This window comes from Xiphophorus maculatus, chromosome 8, assembly GCF_002775205.1.
Source record: "Xiphophorus maculatus strain JP 163 A chromosome 8, X_maculatus-5.0-male, whole genome shotgun sequence".
NCBI lineage: Eukaryota > Metazoa > Chordata > Actinopteri > Cyprinodontiformes > Poeciliidae > Xiphophorus > Xiphophorus maculatus.
In genome coordinates this window covers 4,923,399-4,942,788 of record NC_036450.1, presented here as the reverse complement: position 1 = coordinate 4,942,788, position 19,390 = coordinate 4,923,399, and the positions used below count along the sequence as shown (strand labels likewise).

The 19,390-nt window shown below is 41.7% G+C and overlaps 1 protein-coding gene across 1 annotated transcript in view; it reads left to right on the top strand.

The window, feature by feature from the left end:
- The first annotated feature begins 4,067 nt into the window (after positions 1-4,067).
- Positions 4,068-19,390, top strand: part of LOC111609488 (NACHT, LRR and PYD domains-containing protein 3-like) — a 28,654-nt gene continuing 13,331 nt past the window's right edge. The window contains exons 1-7 of the mRNA XM_023338233.1: positions 4,068-4,089; positions 4,224-4,343; positions 5,458-5,577; positions 6,180-6,270; positions 6,420-6,645; positions 6,801-8,592; positions 9,030-9,203. Of these exons, the coding sequence (XP_023194001.1) occupies positions 4,294-4,343; positions 5,458-5,577; positions 6,180-6,270; positions 6,420-6,645; positions 6,801-8,592; positions 9,030-9,203 (2,453 nt within the window). The 5' untranslated portion in view covers positions 4,068-4,089; positions 4,224-4,293. The remainder of the gene's footprint in view (positions 4,090-4,223; positions 4,344-5,457; positions 5,578-6,179; positions 6,271-6,419; positions 6,646-6,800; positions 8,593-9,029; positions 9,204-19,390) is intronic.

Here is a 19,390-nt window from a genome sequence, read left to right as displayed (position 1 = left end):
CAAAATAAAGAAATAAGTGATTAACATTTATTATTCACAGTTAAGATGCATGGATCATATACGTATTAAAGAGCCTGAATACAAAAATGCATAACACATTTTTTTATGTTTCCTAGTAAAAAAAAGTATAAAATCACCAACTTTAGTTGGTCTATTATATAAATTTCCAAATAAAATGCTATGAAGTTTGTGGTTTTATTGTAAAAAAATGTGAAATAAAAAAACACTTGACTATATTTCAGACATTTTAGTCATTTAGTAAAAATAACAGGAACAGGTCAGTCCAACACTGTCAGCTGTACGAAACATACGACACCTGAAGGTAACTGGTGTTGCCTGGTAACGTGTACAGATGACAACATAGGTTTATTCCAATGTAAACGTCACTGGCATATTAAACAACGGCATATTTTCAGTATCAGAGTTCATGGCTCTCCAAGAGCTTATTGCTTATGTAAAGTATTAATATCAAAACCACTTTAGAAGTGTGTGTGAGATCATTGTCCTCTTAAAGCACCAATACATGTTTTAAAACATGCTGATTCCAGGTACAGTAAACCTTTTAAACTGTGATATAAACAAATAAAAAACATTAAGATTAAGTGAACATACAGAGAAACAAAATGAAATGTGCAAGGAAAAATACATTGGAGGTAAACCCGGACCTTTATTTATTTATTTAAACAGAACTGCTTTTGAAACATTGTGCACATATTTCTATTAGGTTTCAGGTAAGGATGCTTCTTCAAGCTTGACATCAGGAAGCTTTATGCAAAGGTTATGAGTGTTTTAAATCACAATTTGGGAACTTCGCTGAGGTAATATTAAAGAATATAAAAGCATCATCCTTTATTATTTCATCCACTTTATAAAAGTGGATGAAAGTGGCAGAAAAACAGACCCACAGAATGATGCTGCCACTGCCATGTTTGATATTTGGTACAGTGTTTGTAGATTTAACATCTTATCTTAGCTCCTCCAAATATCATCTTAGTCACTGTTTTTTGTTTCATTTAAACATAAAGAATAAACCTTACATTTTATTTTTTTGCAATACTTTAAATTAATTGTTTCACTTGGTTTCATATATTCAACAATGGAATATATTTTTACAGGAAGAACATTTACCCATTTGTCCATTTTTTGATCTCATATTTAAGATTTCCTTTTAGTTCCTGTTAAATCATTGACAGTTGGTCTAACGTTTTCTCATCTCACATTCCCATATTTCTCTCTACCTGGCAGAAAAACAAAAAAACTCTCGATTATTCATGAGAGACATGACAGTTTGGTGCTTGTTGCCGATGAGCAGGGCCGTGCAGAGACCTATGGAGGAGCAGGGGCTCAAATTTAAAAAATGGCACATTGAACAAAAACTTCGTACAACAACATAGCAACAACCCATATTAATCAAGAATCTAATTGGATCCTACTGTATCATTGCCATCATGTGGGGAAATGCAAAGCAAATATAATCTATATTTTCCCCATCAGGTATAAAGTTTCTGTTTCTGCTGCTGACAGTCCTGGAGGGCTGAGCTGATCTGAGACTGTAGCTGTTAAACAGACCAGAGGAGAGAAGGTCAAAGGTTATGAAGTTATGAAATAAGCTAATTTGCTGCCATTTTACTAATAAAGCCCTAATAATATTTATTTAACCTCTAGAACAACCTGGCTGCAGACTGATCCACCTGGAATCTACCTGGAATCTACCTGGAATCCCCTGGTGGCCCCTGTCTGTCCCCCTGATGCTTTGGAGACATTTTGATTCTTTTCATTGTGGCATGTTTGGCTTTTTGCTGCGGTTCTAATTATTGCTATAATATTTTCTCTGATGTTTATTTTGTGACTCTAAATGGGCCGAATCTTCCTTTAACACTTGAGGTTCTGCAGTAACTTCTATTTACAGTCCAGAACCTCCAGCCCAGATCCGGTCAGCAGCGGCTTTAACCCGCCTGGTAGAAACGTTAAGGAGAAGCAGAGCGAACAGAGAGCAGGTGGTACCAGGTGGTACCAGGTGGTACCAGGTGGTACCGGGGCTTTGATCTGCGTTGCGACTCGCGGTGACTGTCGGTACCGTGTCTTATATCAGGATGTCTGATATAAAGACAGATATTCTTTCTATCTGTCGGTGGACCGACTCAAGCTGCCTGTAGTGAACCGGGCCTTTAGCAGAATGATGAAGTTAAAGTCAGAAGTTTCTCTGCAGCATTTCTGAGTTTAGTGGCGAGGCGGGTTTTGTCCCGCTATTGCAAGGACGATTATGAAACTATAAATAGAAACAGTTTTTCTAACGTCAACATCAGACCTACGTTTTTATTCACAAACCAGTGCATGAAAAAATATTCTTGCCCATAACTTGATAGTTAGAGGACACAGATCCTCCTCCTCCTCACCATGGACCCGGAGTCTGAACAACATGGAGGCTCTGACAGTCATTATTAGACTGAGGGCAGCCAGACTAGTTTATTTTTACTAAATTATTATATTTAGCTAAATGTTGTTGCTGAGGGGCACAAACAGGCCTTCTGACACACAGATTAAAAATATTTTTTTTTAAAAAAAGGATAAAAAGGGCAGGGGCTCAAGCCCACCTCTTTCCCCCCCTCTGTACTTGCCTGCCTAAGACCTATTTATACGGTGAAACACCCACTTCCCAAACTGAAATTAATTAACTAATTAAGTGAATTACTAACCAAAGAACTTATTTAAAATAACAAATTAAACAAAAATTCTAACTATAAATCAACTAGAAAATAAACAAATAAAAATGAACTAAATAATCTAAATTTTAACTGAAAATAGATAAATAACTCCTAAACATAGAAAAAAAAAAATTTTCATTTTACTCAAACATTTATGTATAAAAAAGTAAAATCAGAGAAACTGGTCATTTTAAGAGGATTCTTAATTTTTTCAAGAGCTGTATTTGGATCATTTAAAAATCACTTAATCTGTTATTAATAACCAGACAATATGCAGGTAAGAGTTTCACCAGCAGAGGGAGACAAACCCCCACTAATGAAGAGTTCAGTTGGTTCCAAGTTAAAAAAGGTTCTGGTTCAGTTGGTGTTGAACAGAACCTGGATCAGCAGAATAACAGCGGATCCAGATTTATGAGAAGTGATCCTGTCTTCAGACGTCAACAGAATAACTTTCCTCTGACTCCCAGTCAGTCTGACCAGTCAGACCAGTCTGGGCTCTTTTCTCCTCATAACACTTTCAGTTTAAACTAACCTGTTTATTTGTGGCACCACTCTGGATCTACCGTGGTTCTGTTGGGTCTCAGCTTGTTGTTCAGATATTCTTCATCAACTCTTTGGATAATTTGAACAAACTGTAAGTTTGCTTTGTTTCCTACTTGAACTTTGTCATCAGGATATTCCTGCTTGTTTCTGCTCTCTGATGTTTGGAGAAAATGTTCACTTCTGATTTTAGCTAAAAAACTAAAATCTGCTGTTTGAAGTTCTCTGCTGCACAGCTGGTTTTATTTATTTTCTTCTCTGAACAAACTGATTCTTGGTTTTATTTCCTGGAATCAAACTCTGGTCTCCACCATTAAAGTCAGAAAGTCCTGTTGCTTCCTTTCAAAATAAAATAAAGTTATTTTTAAAATATGTTTAATTCAGTCGGATTATTATATAGTTAATCTTTGATAGAGCAGATAATCCACTTGTAGAGATTAATAACTAACTAAAATACTTCCTGTTGTTCAGGTTGAATCAGTGAATGTAAATGTTGCTCCATGTCTCCATCTAGTGGACTGATAGTAGAAGTGCAGCAGCTGATGGCAGCTTCCTCTGCCTCTCTGCTGTCTGACTGCATTCACCTGACACTGATATGAAGCAGAGAAGAAGAGCCAATCAGAGGAGGAGGAGCTGATCTTTTTCCAGCTCTAATGATGTAAAGGATGATCAGAGTTGATGTGCAGATGAATGATGTGTGTTTCCTCTGCAGGTGAAGGTAGAAAGTGTGTGTGAGCTGATGTGAATTCAGCAGCATGGATCAGTGTGAGGACAGAGAGGAGGGAGTCCCTCCCTCTAAAACCACTCTGTGTGGGGAAGATGAGAGCCAGAGCAAAGGTCAGAGGTGAGGTCACCATCTCTAACTGTCCACAGCCCTTTTCACACAGCGTTCACTATATCAGGCCAGAACAGACGTGGTGATGAAGCTGCTGCTGCTCCTCTTTGCTGATTAAGTTTTAATCATCATGTTTCTGTCAGGATCCATCAGAGACTCAAACCAGAACCAAAACCAGAACCCAGCTGTGTGTCCTTTAAAAGTGACAGGTCAATGGATTTGATCATTAACTTTAAATCTCCTGGATCTCCACCATCAGAGAGGTGAGCTGTTTCTAACTGCTGTAACTGTTCAGTTTATATCTGTTATTGTGGCCATGTGATGATAACAAGTTCTGTTGGGTTCTGTTGTTATGAAAACATTAGAATGAATTTCAGGTTATTTTTTGTTCATATGCATTACATAAATAACATTGATGTCTCCATAATAACATGATACCATGGAGACAGTAAAGTCCAAATGAATTGTTGCTACTGCAAAAATTATTTAAATAACTTGAGTATTAATCAGGTCCATTAAGATCAACAATCTTTACCCAGAGGTTCTACACGTCCATCTAGTTTACAGAAGTCTTAAAATTCGATCTGATGTTTCCCTGAGATCAATTTAACCATCATTCAGGTAATGACACTGCCCCCTACTGGCCAGTTATTGACACCATACATAAGCAATTATTGCTGATGAATCCCAGAAAAAATTAACCAGAATAAACTCACTTTTAAACCAGGACACAATTCCATCAACTATTATGTTGACATGACCTTTGAATAACAAACATTTAATTGCATTTTATTCTGTTTTGCATCAACTTATTTTTTTCAAAACAAATTTATTCATTTATTTTGTACAATATTAACATTAACACAAAACAGTTTCTATGAATAAATTTCATGATTATAATTACATCTCCATGTTTCAAACATCATCCAATATGATCCAGTTAAACTAAATAAATTATCTTGTGGATCTGATTGAGCAGTGGGCTTCAGTGTCTCTAACGGACCATCTGGTTCTGATTGAAGCTCCATCAGATCCTCCTTGGATGGTCAGAGTGGAAATGATTCCTGGTTCTTCTCCATGTCAGAGCTCAACACTAAGATCACCAAACTTCTCTCAGTCATTTCAAACCAACATGTTGGTCTCAGAAACAAATCTTTCTGCTCTTTAAAGAAGGCTGGACATTATTCAGGAGGATCAATGATCAGGAACATGTTGGAGGATTGGACCGGTTCTGATAGGAATCATTTAGAACATCAAGTTGACGATCTCTTTGGTTCTGTTGTGTCTCACAGCTCTTTATTTTACAAACGGTCACAATAAAATTAATCTTTAAAACAGAACTCCACAGAAAGTTTTTAGAGTTTTTTTTTTTACCAGGATCCATCAGAGTTTCACACAAGAAGAAGAACCAGAACCCAGCTGTGTGTCCTTTAAAAGCAACAATTCAATGAATCATAAGATTGACTTGAAATCTCCTGGACCGCCATCATCAGAGAGGTGCGCCATTACTAATTGTTGTAACTGTAGAAATAGAACCAGTAAGAACTCAGATGTTCCCAGTTATATTTACAGAGAGGTTTGATCTATTATCTACAAAAATCAGCTGCTCTGTTCTATTGAAAACACCATCTTATCTTCATCACTGGGTGTTGATGATGATGTTCTGCTGCTTCCTGGCTCCATGTCAGACTGTGGAATACATTTCCATGACCTCCTCCATGTCCACATCACCTCAGATCTATTCATAGGAACCTGATGGATGTCCCACACTGTCCTGAAGACCTGTGTGGACAGACCCTTCATTTCCACTGTCCCCAAGCTCTGGGAAACTGTCTCCACCAGCATCAGATCTGCTGACAGTGTGGACTGTTAGAAGTCCACTTTCAGTACCAACATTTTGAAATGTCTACTGTGTGTTTCTGGTGTTACTGGTCTCCATTGTTGTAGTTAATCTTCCACCTAACTTCTTTGTATTATTTTTATGTGATGCTCTGTTTTTCTGCTTTATGGAATTTTAATGTCAAACTCTTGGTGATTCCATCTATGAATACTGATGAATGAATATTTACTGACTTCCTAATTGTTCCTGGTTCCTCCAGAGTGGACCAGCAGAGCTCAGAGGTTCCCAGTGGTCCATCTGCCCAGCAGAAACAAACACAGCTTCATGCTGTGTTTGACTCCATATTTATGGTCTGTATATGTACAAGAAGTACTTTTCCATGAGTTCTGTTCAAAGTCACCTTCATGCTGCTCTTTGTAGACCAGAGGACTGTCAGTCTGTCCAACATCCATCTGGTGTTTGGCTTATGATGTTTCCTTCATCTATAATTCTATTCCAGACGCTGGAGGACAATATTGTCACTTTTGTGAAGAAAGAACTGAAGAAGATCCAGAAAGATCTGAGTCCAGATTACCCAGAACATTCAGAGAGTCAGAGAGATGACGATGTGTTGGAAGCTGATGATGAAGAACAGAGGAGGAGCAGCAGAGAGGCAGTGATGAAGATCACACTGAACTTCCTGAGGAGGATGAAGCAGGAAAAGCTGGCTGACTGTCTGCAGAGCAGTAAGACGATTTCTTCAAAGATTTGAAATGATAGATAAATTGCACATTTACTGAAATTTGAAGAGATGGAATCACAAAACATCTTCAGAAGTGATGTAATCAAATTCAAAAAATGATTTTTTTCATATCTGATTATCGTTATTGTGTTAATTTAGGACATTTTGCTCCAGTTTGTCAACATCAACTTAAATCTGGTCTGAAGAAGAAGTTCCAGTCTGTGTTTGAGGGGATTGCTAAAGCAGGAAGTCCAACCCTTCTGAACCAGATCTACACAGAGCTCTACATCACAGAGGGAGGGACTGGAGAGGTCAATGATGAACATGAGGTCAGACAGATTGAAACAGCATCCAGGAGTAAAAACAGACCAGAAACAACAGTCAGACAAGAAGACATCTTTAAAGTCCCACCTGGAAGAGATCAACCAATCAGAACAGTGATGACAAAGGGAGTGGCTGGCATTGGGAAAACAGTCCTAACACAGAAGTTCACTCTGGACTGGGCTGAAGACAAAGCCCACCAGAACATCCAGTTCATATTTCCATTCACGTTCAGAGAGCTGAATGTGCTGAAAGATAAACAGTTCAGCTTGGTGGAACTTGTTCATCATTTCTTTAGTGAAACCAAAGAAATCTGCAGCTTTGAACACTTCCAGGTTCTGTTCATCTTTGATGGTCTGGATGAGAGTCGACTTCCTCTGGACTTCCACAACAAGGAGATCCTGACTGATGCTACAGAGTCCACCTCAGTGGACGTTCTGCTGACAAACCTCATCAGGGGGAAACTGCTTCCCTCTGCTCTCCTCTGGATAACCACACGACCTGCAGCAGTCAATCAGATCCCTCCTCAGTGTGTTGGCATGGTGACAGAGGTCAGGGGGTTCAATGACCCACAGAAGGAGGAGTACTTCAGGAAGAGATTTAGAGATGAGGAGCAGGCCAGCAGGATCATCTCCCACATGAAGACATCACGAAGCCTCCACATCATGTGCCACATCCCAGTCTTCTGCTGGATCACTGCTACAGTTCTGGAGGATGTGTTGGAGACCAGAGAGGGAGGAGAGCTGCCCAGAACCCTGACTGAGATGTACATCCACTTTCTGGTGGTTCAGACCAAAGTGAAGAAGGTCAAGTATGATGGAGGAACTGAAACAGATCCACACTGGAGTCCAGAGAGCAGGAAGATGATTGAGTCTCTGGGAAAACTGGCTTTTGATCAGCTGCAGAAAGGAAACCTGATCTTCTATGAATCAGACCTGACAGAGTGTGGCATCGATATCAGAGCAGCCTCAGTGTACTCAGGAGTGTTCACACAGATCTTTAAAGAGGAGAGAGGGCTGTACCAGGACAAGGTGTTCTGCTTCGTCCATCTGAGTGTTCAGGAGTTTCTGGCTGCTCTTCATGTTCATCTGACCTTCATCAACTCTGGTTCTGACGTGATGAAAGAAACTCAAATATCTAAGGAATCTTCATTACTTAATAAATCTGACCTAAAATCTCTCCATCAGAGAGCTGTTGACCAGGCCTTACAGAGTCCAAATGGACACCTGGACTTGTTCCTCCGCTTCCTCCTGGGACTTTCACTGCAGACCAATCAGAGACTCCTACAAGGTCTGCTGACAAAGACAGGAAGTAGCTCACAGACCAATCAGGAAACAGTTCAGTACATCAAGGAGAAGATCAATGAGAATGTGTCTGCAGAGAAAAGCATCAATCTGTTCCACTGTCTGAATGAACTGAATGATCGTTCTCTAGTGGAGGAGATCCAACAGTCTCTGACTTCAGGAAGTCTCTCCACAGATAAACTATCTCCTGCTCAGTGGTCAGCTCTGGGTTTCATCTTAGTGTCATCAGGAAAAGATCTGGATGTGTTTGACCTGAAGAAATACTTTGCTTCAGAGGAGGTTCTTCTGAGGCTGCTGCCAGTGGTTAAAGCCTCCAACAAAGCTCTGTAAGGACACAGATTGTTACACTAGTTTTTATAGATAGGAATCTGCTAATTATGAGGTAAATATTCATGTTGCAGTTTATATATTGGTGCATTGTATCTTCATTGGGGCTGTTGCTCAAAAAATAAACAGACTTCCTTCAGCAGCTGGAAATAGTGTTACATATTAAAGCAGTAAAACTTCTCCACTGTTAAAATTGAAATTAGATTAATATAGTTAATTATGAAAATTTATAATGCTATTTCCAACCTCCTTGTTACCTGTAGTTCAGTCCTTTAAGGCTGGAGGTCCAACTGTAGAATGAACCATTTCAGAATATATGCAAAGGTTGTGTAAAATAAGATAGTTCCTTCTCTGTCCAATAAGAACATTGCTGATTTGAAAGAACATACATTTTGAGGAATTGTTAAATAACAGATTTTTCTCCCTGTCTCCTCAGACTGAATGGCTGTAACCTCTCAGAGAGAAGCTGTGAAGCTCTGTCCTCAGTTCTCAGCTCCCAGTCCTCCAGTCTCAGAGAACTGGACCTGAGTAACAACAACCTGCAGGATTCAGGAGTGAAGCTTCTCTCTGCTGGACTGAAGAGTCCAAACTGCAACCTGGAAACTCTCAGGTAAGATTTTCTCGATGCTAGTTATATCTATCCACTAGCTGCTAGCAGAGATTGAAAAAAATATTTGACCACCATTTAAATGAGCGTAATCAAGTGTTCCAATAACTTCCATGGCCACAGGTGTATGAAATTAAGCACTTAGGCATGTAGACTGTTTTTACAAACATTTGTTAAAGAATTTGTTGCTGTCAGAAACTCAGTGAATTCCAGAGTGGAACTGTGATAGGATGTGCAACAAGTGGGTTTTTATGTCCTGGACAACTGAGAACCTATAAATATGTAGAAATTGAATATTTGGGAAGTATCATAACTTAAACTTAATGCTGAGCACCAGAGTTTCCTAGAAAAATGTTCAGAATTTATTTTGTGGTTTTAAAGGCTCTACATTGAAGATGATGAGAGCAAAACATAATTGAAATATTAGCAACATTCGACAGAAAAGGAGCTAAGTCTATGAAAGCAATGTAGCCAGTTTTGCTACTTTTGATTTAAGGCATAATAATGCAGTTTATCATGATTCAGCTGAACTAATGAAATTAACAAAATGTGGTCTGATTTTTCTTAGTGTGTTTTTTCCTATTGAGCAGCGAAAGTAAATAAAATGTGTTACAGTGAATCCTCGTTTTTCGCCCAGGTTACGTTCCAAAAAGAAACCGTAATAGGCGAAATCCGCGGATAGTAACCTTTATTTTTATTACAATTATTATACAATGAAATACTCCATAATACATTGAGACCAAAGAACAAAACCTTTTTACAGGCCCACACATTTGTTTAACAAATAAAAACTAATGTATAAACATTTTTTTTTACTTTTACAAATAACTACTGTACTGTAAAATAATAATTTTAATATGAACTGAAAGCGGATTCCTGTGCCCGAATTGCGGAGATCAGCGCCGCCCCACCGCGACCTGAATCATTGGATTAGAACGGGAGAAAATAAAAAATGATTATGATAAAAAACAAAACAAAGTACAGTAGGACAAATAGTGACTCGCGTGTATTTCACTGCTCTTCTGACTGAGCCGCTGCATCCTGACTCCGCTCTGTAGCGGGTTTTCTTCTTCTAAAGCCCGCGGTGCAGGTGTGTTTTTTCGAGAGAAGAACATAGTTATCTAGTTGTTGTCGCTCTTTTTTCTTCTGGGCAAAAAGATTCTTATAAACTGACATGCCACCATCGATTATGTTAAATATGGCAAGCTGTTTTACGTACGTGTACATATTAAACCGCATCGTTGTTGACACACAGGTAGAGAAGAAGTGGAGAGACTGTTTAGCCAATCAGAGTGCAGAACACAAAACACGATGCAAAGCGAGACCGCGAAAGGTGAACCGCGAAATAGCGAAGGTTCACTGCACATATCTTTTGCTTTAAGTATTTACTTACTGAGGGATTTTTGTTTGTGCTGCAGAGCCACAGCTAACAGCTAGCTCCTCACTTCAGCGGCTCTAACGGAGCCTGTGGTTCAGCTGCTGTTGCTCCTCCTACACTTTGGACTGAACCATTGTTCTAAGAATGGTGGGGGGGTTCCTTAAAATTAATTCTTGTTCTTTTCTTAGATAAATGGCAGATTTACTTCTTTCTTTGTTTCTATTACATTTTTATAATGATATTGTTTAAATACAAAGGTTTCTTTCATGATTTATTTGGGGGGACAATTCCAAGATTGCGGGGGTCCGGACCCCCCGACCCACCTGGGATTTACGCCCATGTCCATACAGGTCAGCCTGTGTCCAGTTTGAGTGAAAAGAGGTGCAGGTGATCCAGGCTTCAGAGATCAAGCAGTGGCAGCACGAGGCAACATGTAGAGGCATCAGCTGTGTGATTGGTCCACTCTCCTGGTTTTAAATGCATCAACTATAAACCTATCTATAGAAATAAATCTGCTCCACCAGGCCAGTGAAACGATCAGAGCAACAAAGACTCTTGCAATCCAGCTTTGTAAGAAAAAAAGAGCATTATTGCAGATCCTTCCTCCCAGGAGTTGTTAGACATTCTAACCAGAACTGCTCCCAAAAACTCTTACATATGATTATAAATTGCTCTACTCAGCTGCACATTTTTTCAAACTGATTATGATATTTTTATTAAATGTACAGCATTATTATCCCTCTATTATAAATGTGTCCTTACTCTACAGCCTCTTATTATTTTTTATTTTTACCTTTTCTTCAATGTTTTATTTTTCCATTTACCTTAAACTTGTTGCTGGTAAACCTGAACTTCCTGCTGTGGAAAAATGAAGGATGTTTCTATTCTGATCTGTTCTATAAGTGACAAATGTTGATTTTTATTACTCATTTAACGGAATTAGAGTTTTATTACTATTTCATTTTAGTTACAATTTAATTTATTGACTTTTTTCCTCTTGTGAAAATGATCAGTTCAGACCTTGGGTTCTACCTCAATGTTCTCATATTCTCATCATGTGATGAATTGTGTGTCTGCAGCTTATCAGGCTGTTTGGTCTCAGAGGAAGGCTGTGCTTCTCTGGCCTCAGCTCTGACCTCCAACCCCTCCCATCTGAAAGAGTTGGACCTGAACTACAATCATCCAGGAGACTCAGGAGTGAAGCTGCTGTCGGCTGGACTGAAGGATCCACACTGGAGACTGGAAGCTCTCAGGTATGGAGGAACCTGCTGCAGGAGCAGAGAAGGTCTGATAGAGGAGGAAGAGGGAGAAATGTCTTTAGTCAGTCTGCTGGGAAACATTTAGTTTGAAACTGAATAGTTAGCTTGTTGCTCAAAGGAACAGCTTTTGTCAGTTGCTGCTCAGTTTTCCATCTCCGTATCCAAGCAGTTAAAAAGGGAAAGATGAAATCTGAGATTCTCTCTGCTTTGCTTGAAGCTGGTGTTTTCCCTCAAACCAGCTCTGATGCTGTTATTCAGCCTAGATTTCCACTGGACTCTTTCTGTTAAAACTGACACTGGATTCATTTAGTTCATGGTGGATTGTAATATTTCTCTTGCCAGCCTCCTTGTTGTCTGTTGTTCAATCCTTCAAGACAGGAGAGCCATCTACAAAATGATCCAGTTCACAATAAAGGTCAACATAAAAATATGTGAAGTAAAAAGTCATTTCAATCTTTCCAAGAAGAAAATTCTTGACTGGAAATAAAGAAATAAATATTTCTGATTTGCTGAATAACAGATTTTTCTCTCTGTTTCCTCAGACTGAGTGACTGTAACCTCTCATGGAGAAGCTGTGAAGCTCTGTCCTCAGTTCTCAGCTCCCAGTCCTCCAGTCTCAGAGAACTGGACCTGAGTAACAACGAGCTGTGGGATTTAGGAGTGAAGCTTCTCTCTGCTGGACTGAAGAGTCCAAACTGCAACCTGGAAACTCTCAGGTAAAATGTTTTCAATCCTGGTGAAACCAGATTTCTGTCCATTATATTCTATCAGTTATGATGCAAATGTTTTTTTCAATAATAGAGTAAAATAATAATAGATGTCTTACTGTGAGATGGGTAACCATGCTAAGTCTGGACACAAACATGGCTGGTTTTCTTTTACTGCAGCCTGAATGAACCAAGAAGAGAAATATTTAGAAAGGTTGGGTTCAGGCTAACATTGATAGTGTAGCTCTGGATACTTGACAGATTGCTGCATCCTGGTACACAAGGAACATTATTGCAGATCCTTCCTCCCAGCAGTTGTTAGACTTCCTAATCCATTGTACATGTGACTGTTTTTGATTTTTATTACCTACAGAACTGGAAACTCTCAGGTATGGAGGAACCTGCTGCAGGAGCAGAGAAGGTCTGATAGAGGAGGAAGAGGGAGAAATGTCTTTAGTCAGTCTGCTGGGAAACATTTAGTTTGAAGCTAAATTTGTAGTTTGTGTCATGTTGGGTTTTAATCGTCTGACCCACATGCAAGAACACCCACAGAACAAGGGAAATCAGTAAAATTATATTTATTGCAGAGAATGACAGTCAGAGAAAAAGGGGAAAAAACTGGTCCGGAGAGGATTCGATGCTTCTGGTTGGAGCTAAGGGTGAGAGAGTATGGTGAGTTCGATGACTGGAGGAAATGGTAAACTGCTGGAAAAAACTTAACGTTCTTACTTCAGCTGAGATGATACGGACCGGGGGGGGGGGGGGAAGGTCTGAAGGATCCTGGGCGGATTACTTGAGGTCGAGTGTTGCTGCTTCGCTTATGGTGGTGGGGCAGCTCTGGAGGGCGGACGAGACCTGGGCGGGTTTCGTTATGGCCGGAGAGAGGAAGGCAGCGAGCGTGGAGATCCGATCACCAAGGTGGGATTCATGGACTTGGGCATCCGGTGGGCAATAATCCACCGGCGTCACAAGGAGAGGTTCTGCGCTGGATTTCCACTAAGGGGTTCACAGCTTCTGTAGTGAGAGTTCCTATGGAGGCACAAAAAAAAACAAAGAATCACTAGAAATTCACAAAGTTCGATCACTGGAGAACTTCAGGTGGCCTGTAATACCAAAACTGGCAAAACACTCTGGCACTGGTGTGTAGGCTGCCTCCTCCTCTTATGCTCCTCCAAATGAGATCATGCAGTGCAGGTGATGAATATCAGCTGGTCCACGCCCTCCAGGAATGACTGCCAGGCGCCCCCTGAAGGATGGACAGGGAAACAGCAACCCCAACCACAGACAGGAAACACCCAGGAACCCAACAGTACCACCCCCTCAACGACCGCCACCAGGCGGTCCAACCGAAGAGGAGGAAGCATTGAAATCAGAGATCAAAGTAGAATCTAAAAGGAAGGACCCAGGCACCCAAGAGCGGTCCTCTGGGCCATAACCCTCCCAGTCAATGAGATACTGCCACCCTCTACCCCGCCGCCGGGAGGCCACAATCCGACGGACCGCATAAGCCGGGTGCCCGTTCACATCAAGGGCGGGAGGAGGGGGCTCGGCAGGAGGGCACAAGGAGCTGGTCTGAACAGGCTTGATCTGAGAGACGTGGAAGGTGGGGTGGACACGAAGAGAAGAGGGTAAACGGAGACGAACGGCAGATGGACTGATGACAGATTCAATAACGTAAGGACCAATGTAACGTGGAGATAACTTCTTAGACATGGACTTCAACGGAATGTCCTTAGAGGATAGCCAAACCTCTTGTCCAGGTGAGTATTGTGGTGCAGGACGCCGCTTGCGGTCAGCCACACGCCGATTCAAGTCCGCAGTACGATTGAGTGCAGAAATGGTCTTATTCCAAATTGACTTACAGCGGCGGATGTGGTGCTGAACCGAGGTGACAGCAATTTGGTGTTCATCAGCAGACAGCAACGGTGGTTGATAACCTAGGGACACTTCAAAAGGAGAGAACCCAGTGGATGCAGAAACATGAGAGTTATGTGCGTACTCCACCCAGGGCAGAAACTGAGACCAGAGGACAGGATTGGAGGAAGTAACGCATCTGAGAGTGTTCTCGAGTTCTTGATTCATCCTTTCAGACTGACCGTTGGCTTGAGGATGATGACCAGAGGTGAGAGACACCTTAGCTCCAAGCGCCGCGCTAAACTGTTTCCAAACCTGAGAGGTAAATTGCGGGCCTCTGTCAGACAGGATCTCAACAGGGATACCATGGAGTCGGAACACATGTTTTATCAAGAGTTGAGCGGTCTGGAGAGCTGAAGGCAGTTTTCTGAGGGGAATGAGATGGCAACATTTAGAAAAGCGGTCGATAATGGTGAGGATGGTTGTCATGCCCTTGGAGGGGGGCAATCCAGTAACAAAATCTATGGAAATATGGGACCAAGGACGTCTGGGGATGGCGAGGGGTTGTAACAGACCAGCAGGACGCTGATGTGAAGGTTTGTTTCTGGCACAAATTGGGCAGGCCAGGACATATTCTTTGATGTCCTTATGGAGAGAGGGCCACCAAAAACGACGAGATGCAAGAGCAATGGTGCGACTGATCCCAGGATGGGCTGAGAATTTAGAGGTGTGTAGCCAATGGATTACTCGGGCCCTAACGGAGGGAGGAACATACATTCTGTTCGGGGGACCAGTACCTGGATCAGGTTCGGACTGTAGAGCCTGCTGAATAAGACCTTCAACCTCCCATGTCAAGGTAGCCACGGTACAGCTGGGGGGCAAGATGGTGGCTGGAACCTTTTCGGACTCATCTGGGGAGAACATTCTGGAAAGGGCGTCTGGTTTTATGTTCCTGGAACCTGGACGGAAGGATATGGACGGTGTGGAGGTAGAGAAAGAGCATGTGACTTACTGAAGACTGGAGATAGGTCATGATACTCAGCTGGGATTAGGGACAGATCGACAGGGTCTGCATCCTGCTGCTTCGCTGGGGAAGGACCTGAAGGAACTGCGGAATGGAGACAAGTAGAATGACAAGAAACTGACCAATCAATCAATCAATCAATCAAATTTTATTTGTATAGCACATTTCAGCAGCAAGGCATTTCAAAGTGCTTTACATCATAACAAACACAGAATCACAATGCAATATAGAATCAATCATTAAGTCAAGTTACATCAATAAATTTGTAATTGATTACATTTCAAATACAATTCTAAACAGGTGGGTTTTCAGTTGAGATTTAAAAGAAGTCAGTGTTTCAGCTGTTTTACAGTTTTCTGGAAGTTTGTTCCAAATTCGTGGTGCATAGATGCTGAAAGCTGCTTCTCCTCGTTTGGTTCTGGTTCTGGGGATGCAGAGCAGACCAGAACCGGAAGACCTGAGAGGTCTGGAAGGTTGATACAATAAAAGCATATCTTTAATGTATTGTGGTGCTAAGCCGTTCAGTGATTTATAAACTAACAACAATATTTTAAAGTCTATTCTTTGAGCTACAGGGAGCCAGTGGAGGGACTTTAGAACTGGTGTTATGTGCTCTATCTTCCTGGTTTTAGTGAGAACGCCAGCAGCAGCATTCTGGATCAGCTGCAGCTGTTTGATTGATTTGTTGGACAGACCTGTGAAGACGCTGTTGCAATAATCAATACGACTGAAGATGAACGCATGGACGAGTTTCTCTAGATCTGGCTGAGACATTAGTCCTTTAATCCTGGAAATGTTCTTCAGGTTATAGAAGGCCGACTTTGTAACTGTCTTTATGTGGCTCTGGAGGTTCAGGTCAGAGTCCATCACTACTCCCAGGTTTTGGGCTGATCGCTGGTTTTCAGTTGTAATAACTGAAGCTGTGCATTGACTCTAGATCGTTCCTCTTTAGGTCCAAAAATAATAACTTCAGTTTTGTTTCTGTTCAGCTGGAGAAAGTTTTGGCACATCCACACATTTATCTGTTCTAAGCATCTGTTCAGTGATTGGATGGGCTCTGAGTCACCTGGTGACATCGTAATGTAGAGCTGTGTGTCATCTGCATAGTTGTGGTAGCTAATATTATTTCCTGTTATAACCTGAGCTAGTGGGAGCATATAAATATTGAATAAAAGGGGTCCTAGGATTGAACCTTGGGGTACCCCAAGATCAAACTAGACCAGGATTCAACATGCTTTTTTGACCAGTTAATGTGTGGATTGTGGAGCTGCAACCAAGAGAATCCCAAAACAATGGGAGAGTTAGCAGCAGGAAAGACAAAAAACGAAATGACTTCACAATGGTTCCCAGATAATATCATTTTAACTGGTTTGGTCTTGTGTGTGATCTGGGGCAAGGCTCGACCGTTCAGAGCGGAGACCCTTAATGGGGTTGAGAGCGGAATAGTCTCAATTCCCATCTGCTGAACAAACTGGGAGTCAATTAGGCTTTGTTCACAACCCGAATCTATCATGGCTGATATCGAAATTGACTGATCTTTGTTGAATAGAATGGCTGGGAGGAGAAGACGAGGGGTTTCATTTTTTCTGAGATGGTCCGTCAGTATGCCAGCACCTACTGATGGACCTGAGCATTTAAACGCAGCCCACAGTTTGAGATGAAATGCCCTGATTCACCACAATAAAGACAGAGTCTTGACTTAAGCCTTCGTTGCCTCTCTTCTGGCGTTAATCGGGCATGCCCGACCTGCATGGGTTCGGGTTCGGGTTCCGGTAAGTTATTCTGCGGAGTAGGAGTAAGAGTAGGAGTGGCGTTTGAGAGGCGAACAGAAGAAAAAGTTCTTATCGGAGGATCCCTTCTCCGCCTCTCCCTTTCCCTGGAACGAATTCGATTATCTAAACGGATGGTAAGATTTATGAATTCATCCAGGGTAGCTGGCTCATCTAATGTAGCCAGTTCATCCTTTATTTGTTCGCTTAGGGCGTGGAAGTACGCACTTTTGAGTGCAGATGGGTTCCAACCCGAAGCTGCTGCTTTAATTCTGAAATCGACCGCGAATTCAGAAACTGTACATTGACCTTGTTTTAAGATCCATAAATCCCGCGAATCGGAAGTCTTATCTGCATCTGGCGAAAAAATCATCTTGAATTCCTTTATAAATTCATCGAATGTGCAGCCGTAGGTTAGTGACGATGAAAATCTAGATTCTGCCCAACTGAGGGCCTGACCAGAGAGCTGGGAAATGATAAAGGATATCTTTGCATTGTCATGAGGAAAACTTTCGGGCGAATAATTGAAAAGGATTGAGCATTGTAACAAAAAGCCCCTGCATTTACTTCTTTCACCAGAAAATCTCTCAGGGTTCAGTGGTACTCACGGAACCGGTGGAAGCAGGTGGTGCCGAGGGTGGAACAGAAACTGGAGCTGGAGTCGTGGACGCCGCTGATGCGGAAGCCGGGGAGGTAGGAGGCTGGCGAAGAAATGTGATTAGTTCCTCTAATCGGCTGTTGGTTTCAGCTTGGCGGTTAGCCAACTCTTGTAAAGCAGAGTCATGCATTTGAATTTGAGTGTTTTGTTCTTGAATGGTTCTCCGAAGGGCTTCTGCTGAGTCAGATTGTTGGCCAGAGTGTTCTGTCATGTTGGGTTTTAATCGTCTGACCCACATGCAAGAACACCCACAGAACAAGGGAAATCAGTAAAATTATATTTATTGCAGAGAATGACAGTCAGAGAAAAAGGGGAAAAAACTGGTCCGGAGAGGATTCGATGCTTCTGGTTGGAGCTAAGGGTGAGAGAGTATGGTGAGTTCGATGACTGGAGGAAATGGTAAACTGCTGGAAAAAACTTAACGTTCTTACTTCAGCTGAGATGATACGGACCGGGGGGGGGGGAAGGTCTGAAGGATCCTGGGCGGATTACTTGAGGTCGAGTGTTGCTGCTTCGCTTATGGTGGTGGGGCAGCTCTGGAGGGCGGACGAGATCTGGGCGGGTTTCGTTATGGCCGGAGAGAGGAAGGCAGCGAGCGTGGAGATCCGATCACCAAGGTGGGATTCATGGACTTGGGCATCCGGTGGGCAATAATCCACCGGCGTCACAAGGAGAGGTTCTGCGCTGGATTTCCACTAAGGGGTTCACAGCTTCTGTAGTGAGAGTTCCTATGGAGGCACAAAAAAAAACAAAGAATCACTAGAAATTCACAAAGTTCGATCACTGGAGAACTTCAGGTGGCCTGTAATACCAAAACTGGCAAAACACTCTGGCACTGGTGTGTAGGCTGCCTCCTCCTCTTATGCTCCTCCAAATGAGATCATGCAGTGCAGGTGATGAATATCAGCTGGTCCACGCCCTCCAGGAATGACTGCCAGGCGCCCCCTGAAGGATGGACAGGGAAACAGCAACCCCAACCACAGACAGGAAACACCCAGGAACCCAACAGTTTGACAATTAAATATTTAGTTTGGAACGATGGGATTTATAAGTTAATGAATAACATGGTGAAAATATAACTTGATATTCTGAACATCATTTTGTCTGTTATGACAGTTGAATAACTAAAATTATTTCTGTTAATTTTGACTGTGTAACTTTGCAAAGAACAGCCTATTACCATATAGCACCATTTTCCACATGGTGCTGTATGAACCTGGGAAACCGACCCATCTACTGGAACCACAATGACATGGTAGTCAGAGCAGCAGGGGGCCAAATATAGCTCCATGTGGAACCAAGAGGTTGGAGAGAGAAAATCAGTTTGAAACTGTTTCCTATCAGAGTTCAGTTTGTCTCTCTGTCTTCACAAACCAGGAGCATCATGGGCTGGGCGGGGCTTCCACTGATGGATCTACTGAGAAAATACAAGAAGCTGATTGGTTGATGGACAGGAAGTTAGACTGTTCAGATAAATTACATTAACAGATATTATTGGCATTGAAGAGATATGGCTGAGAGCAATTATAGATTCTAGAATA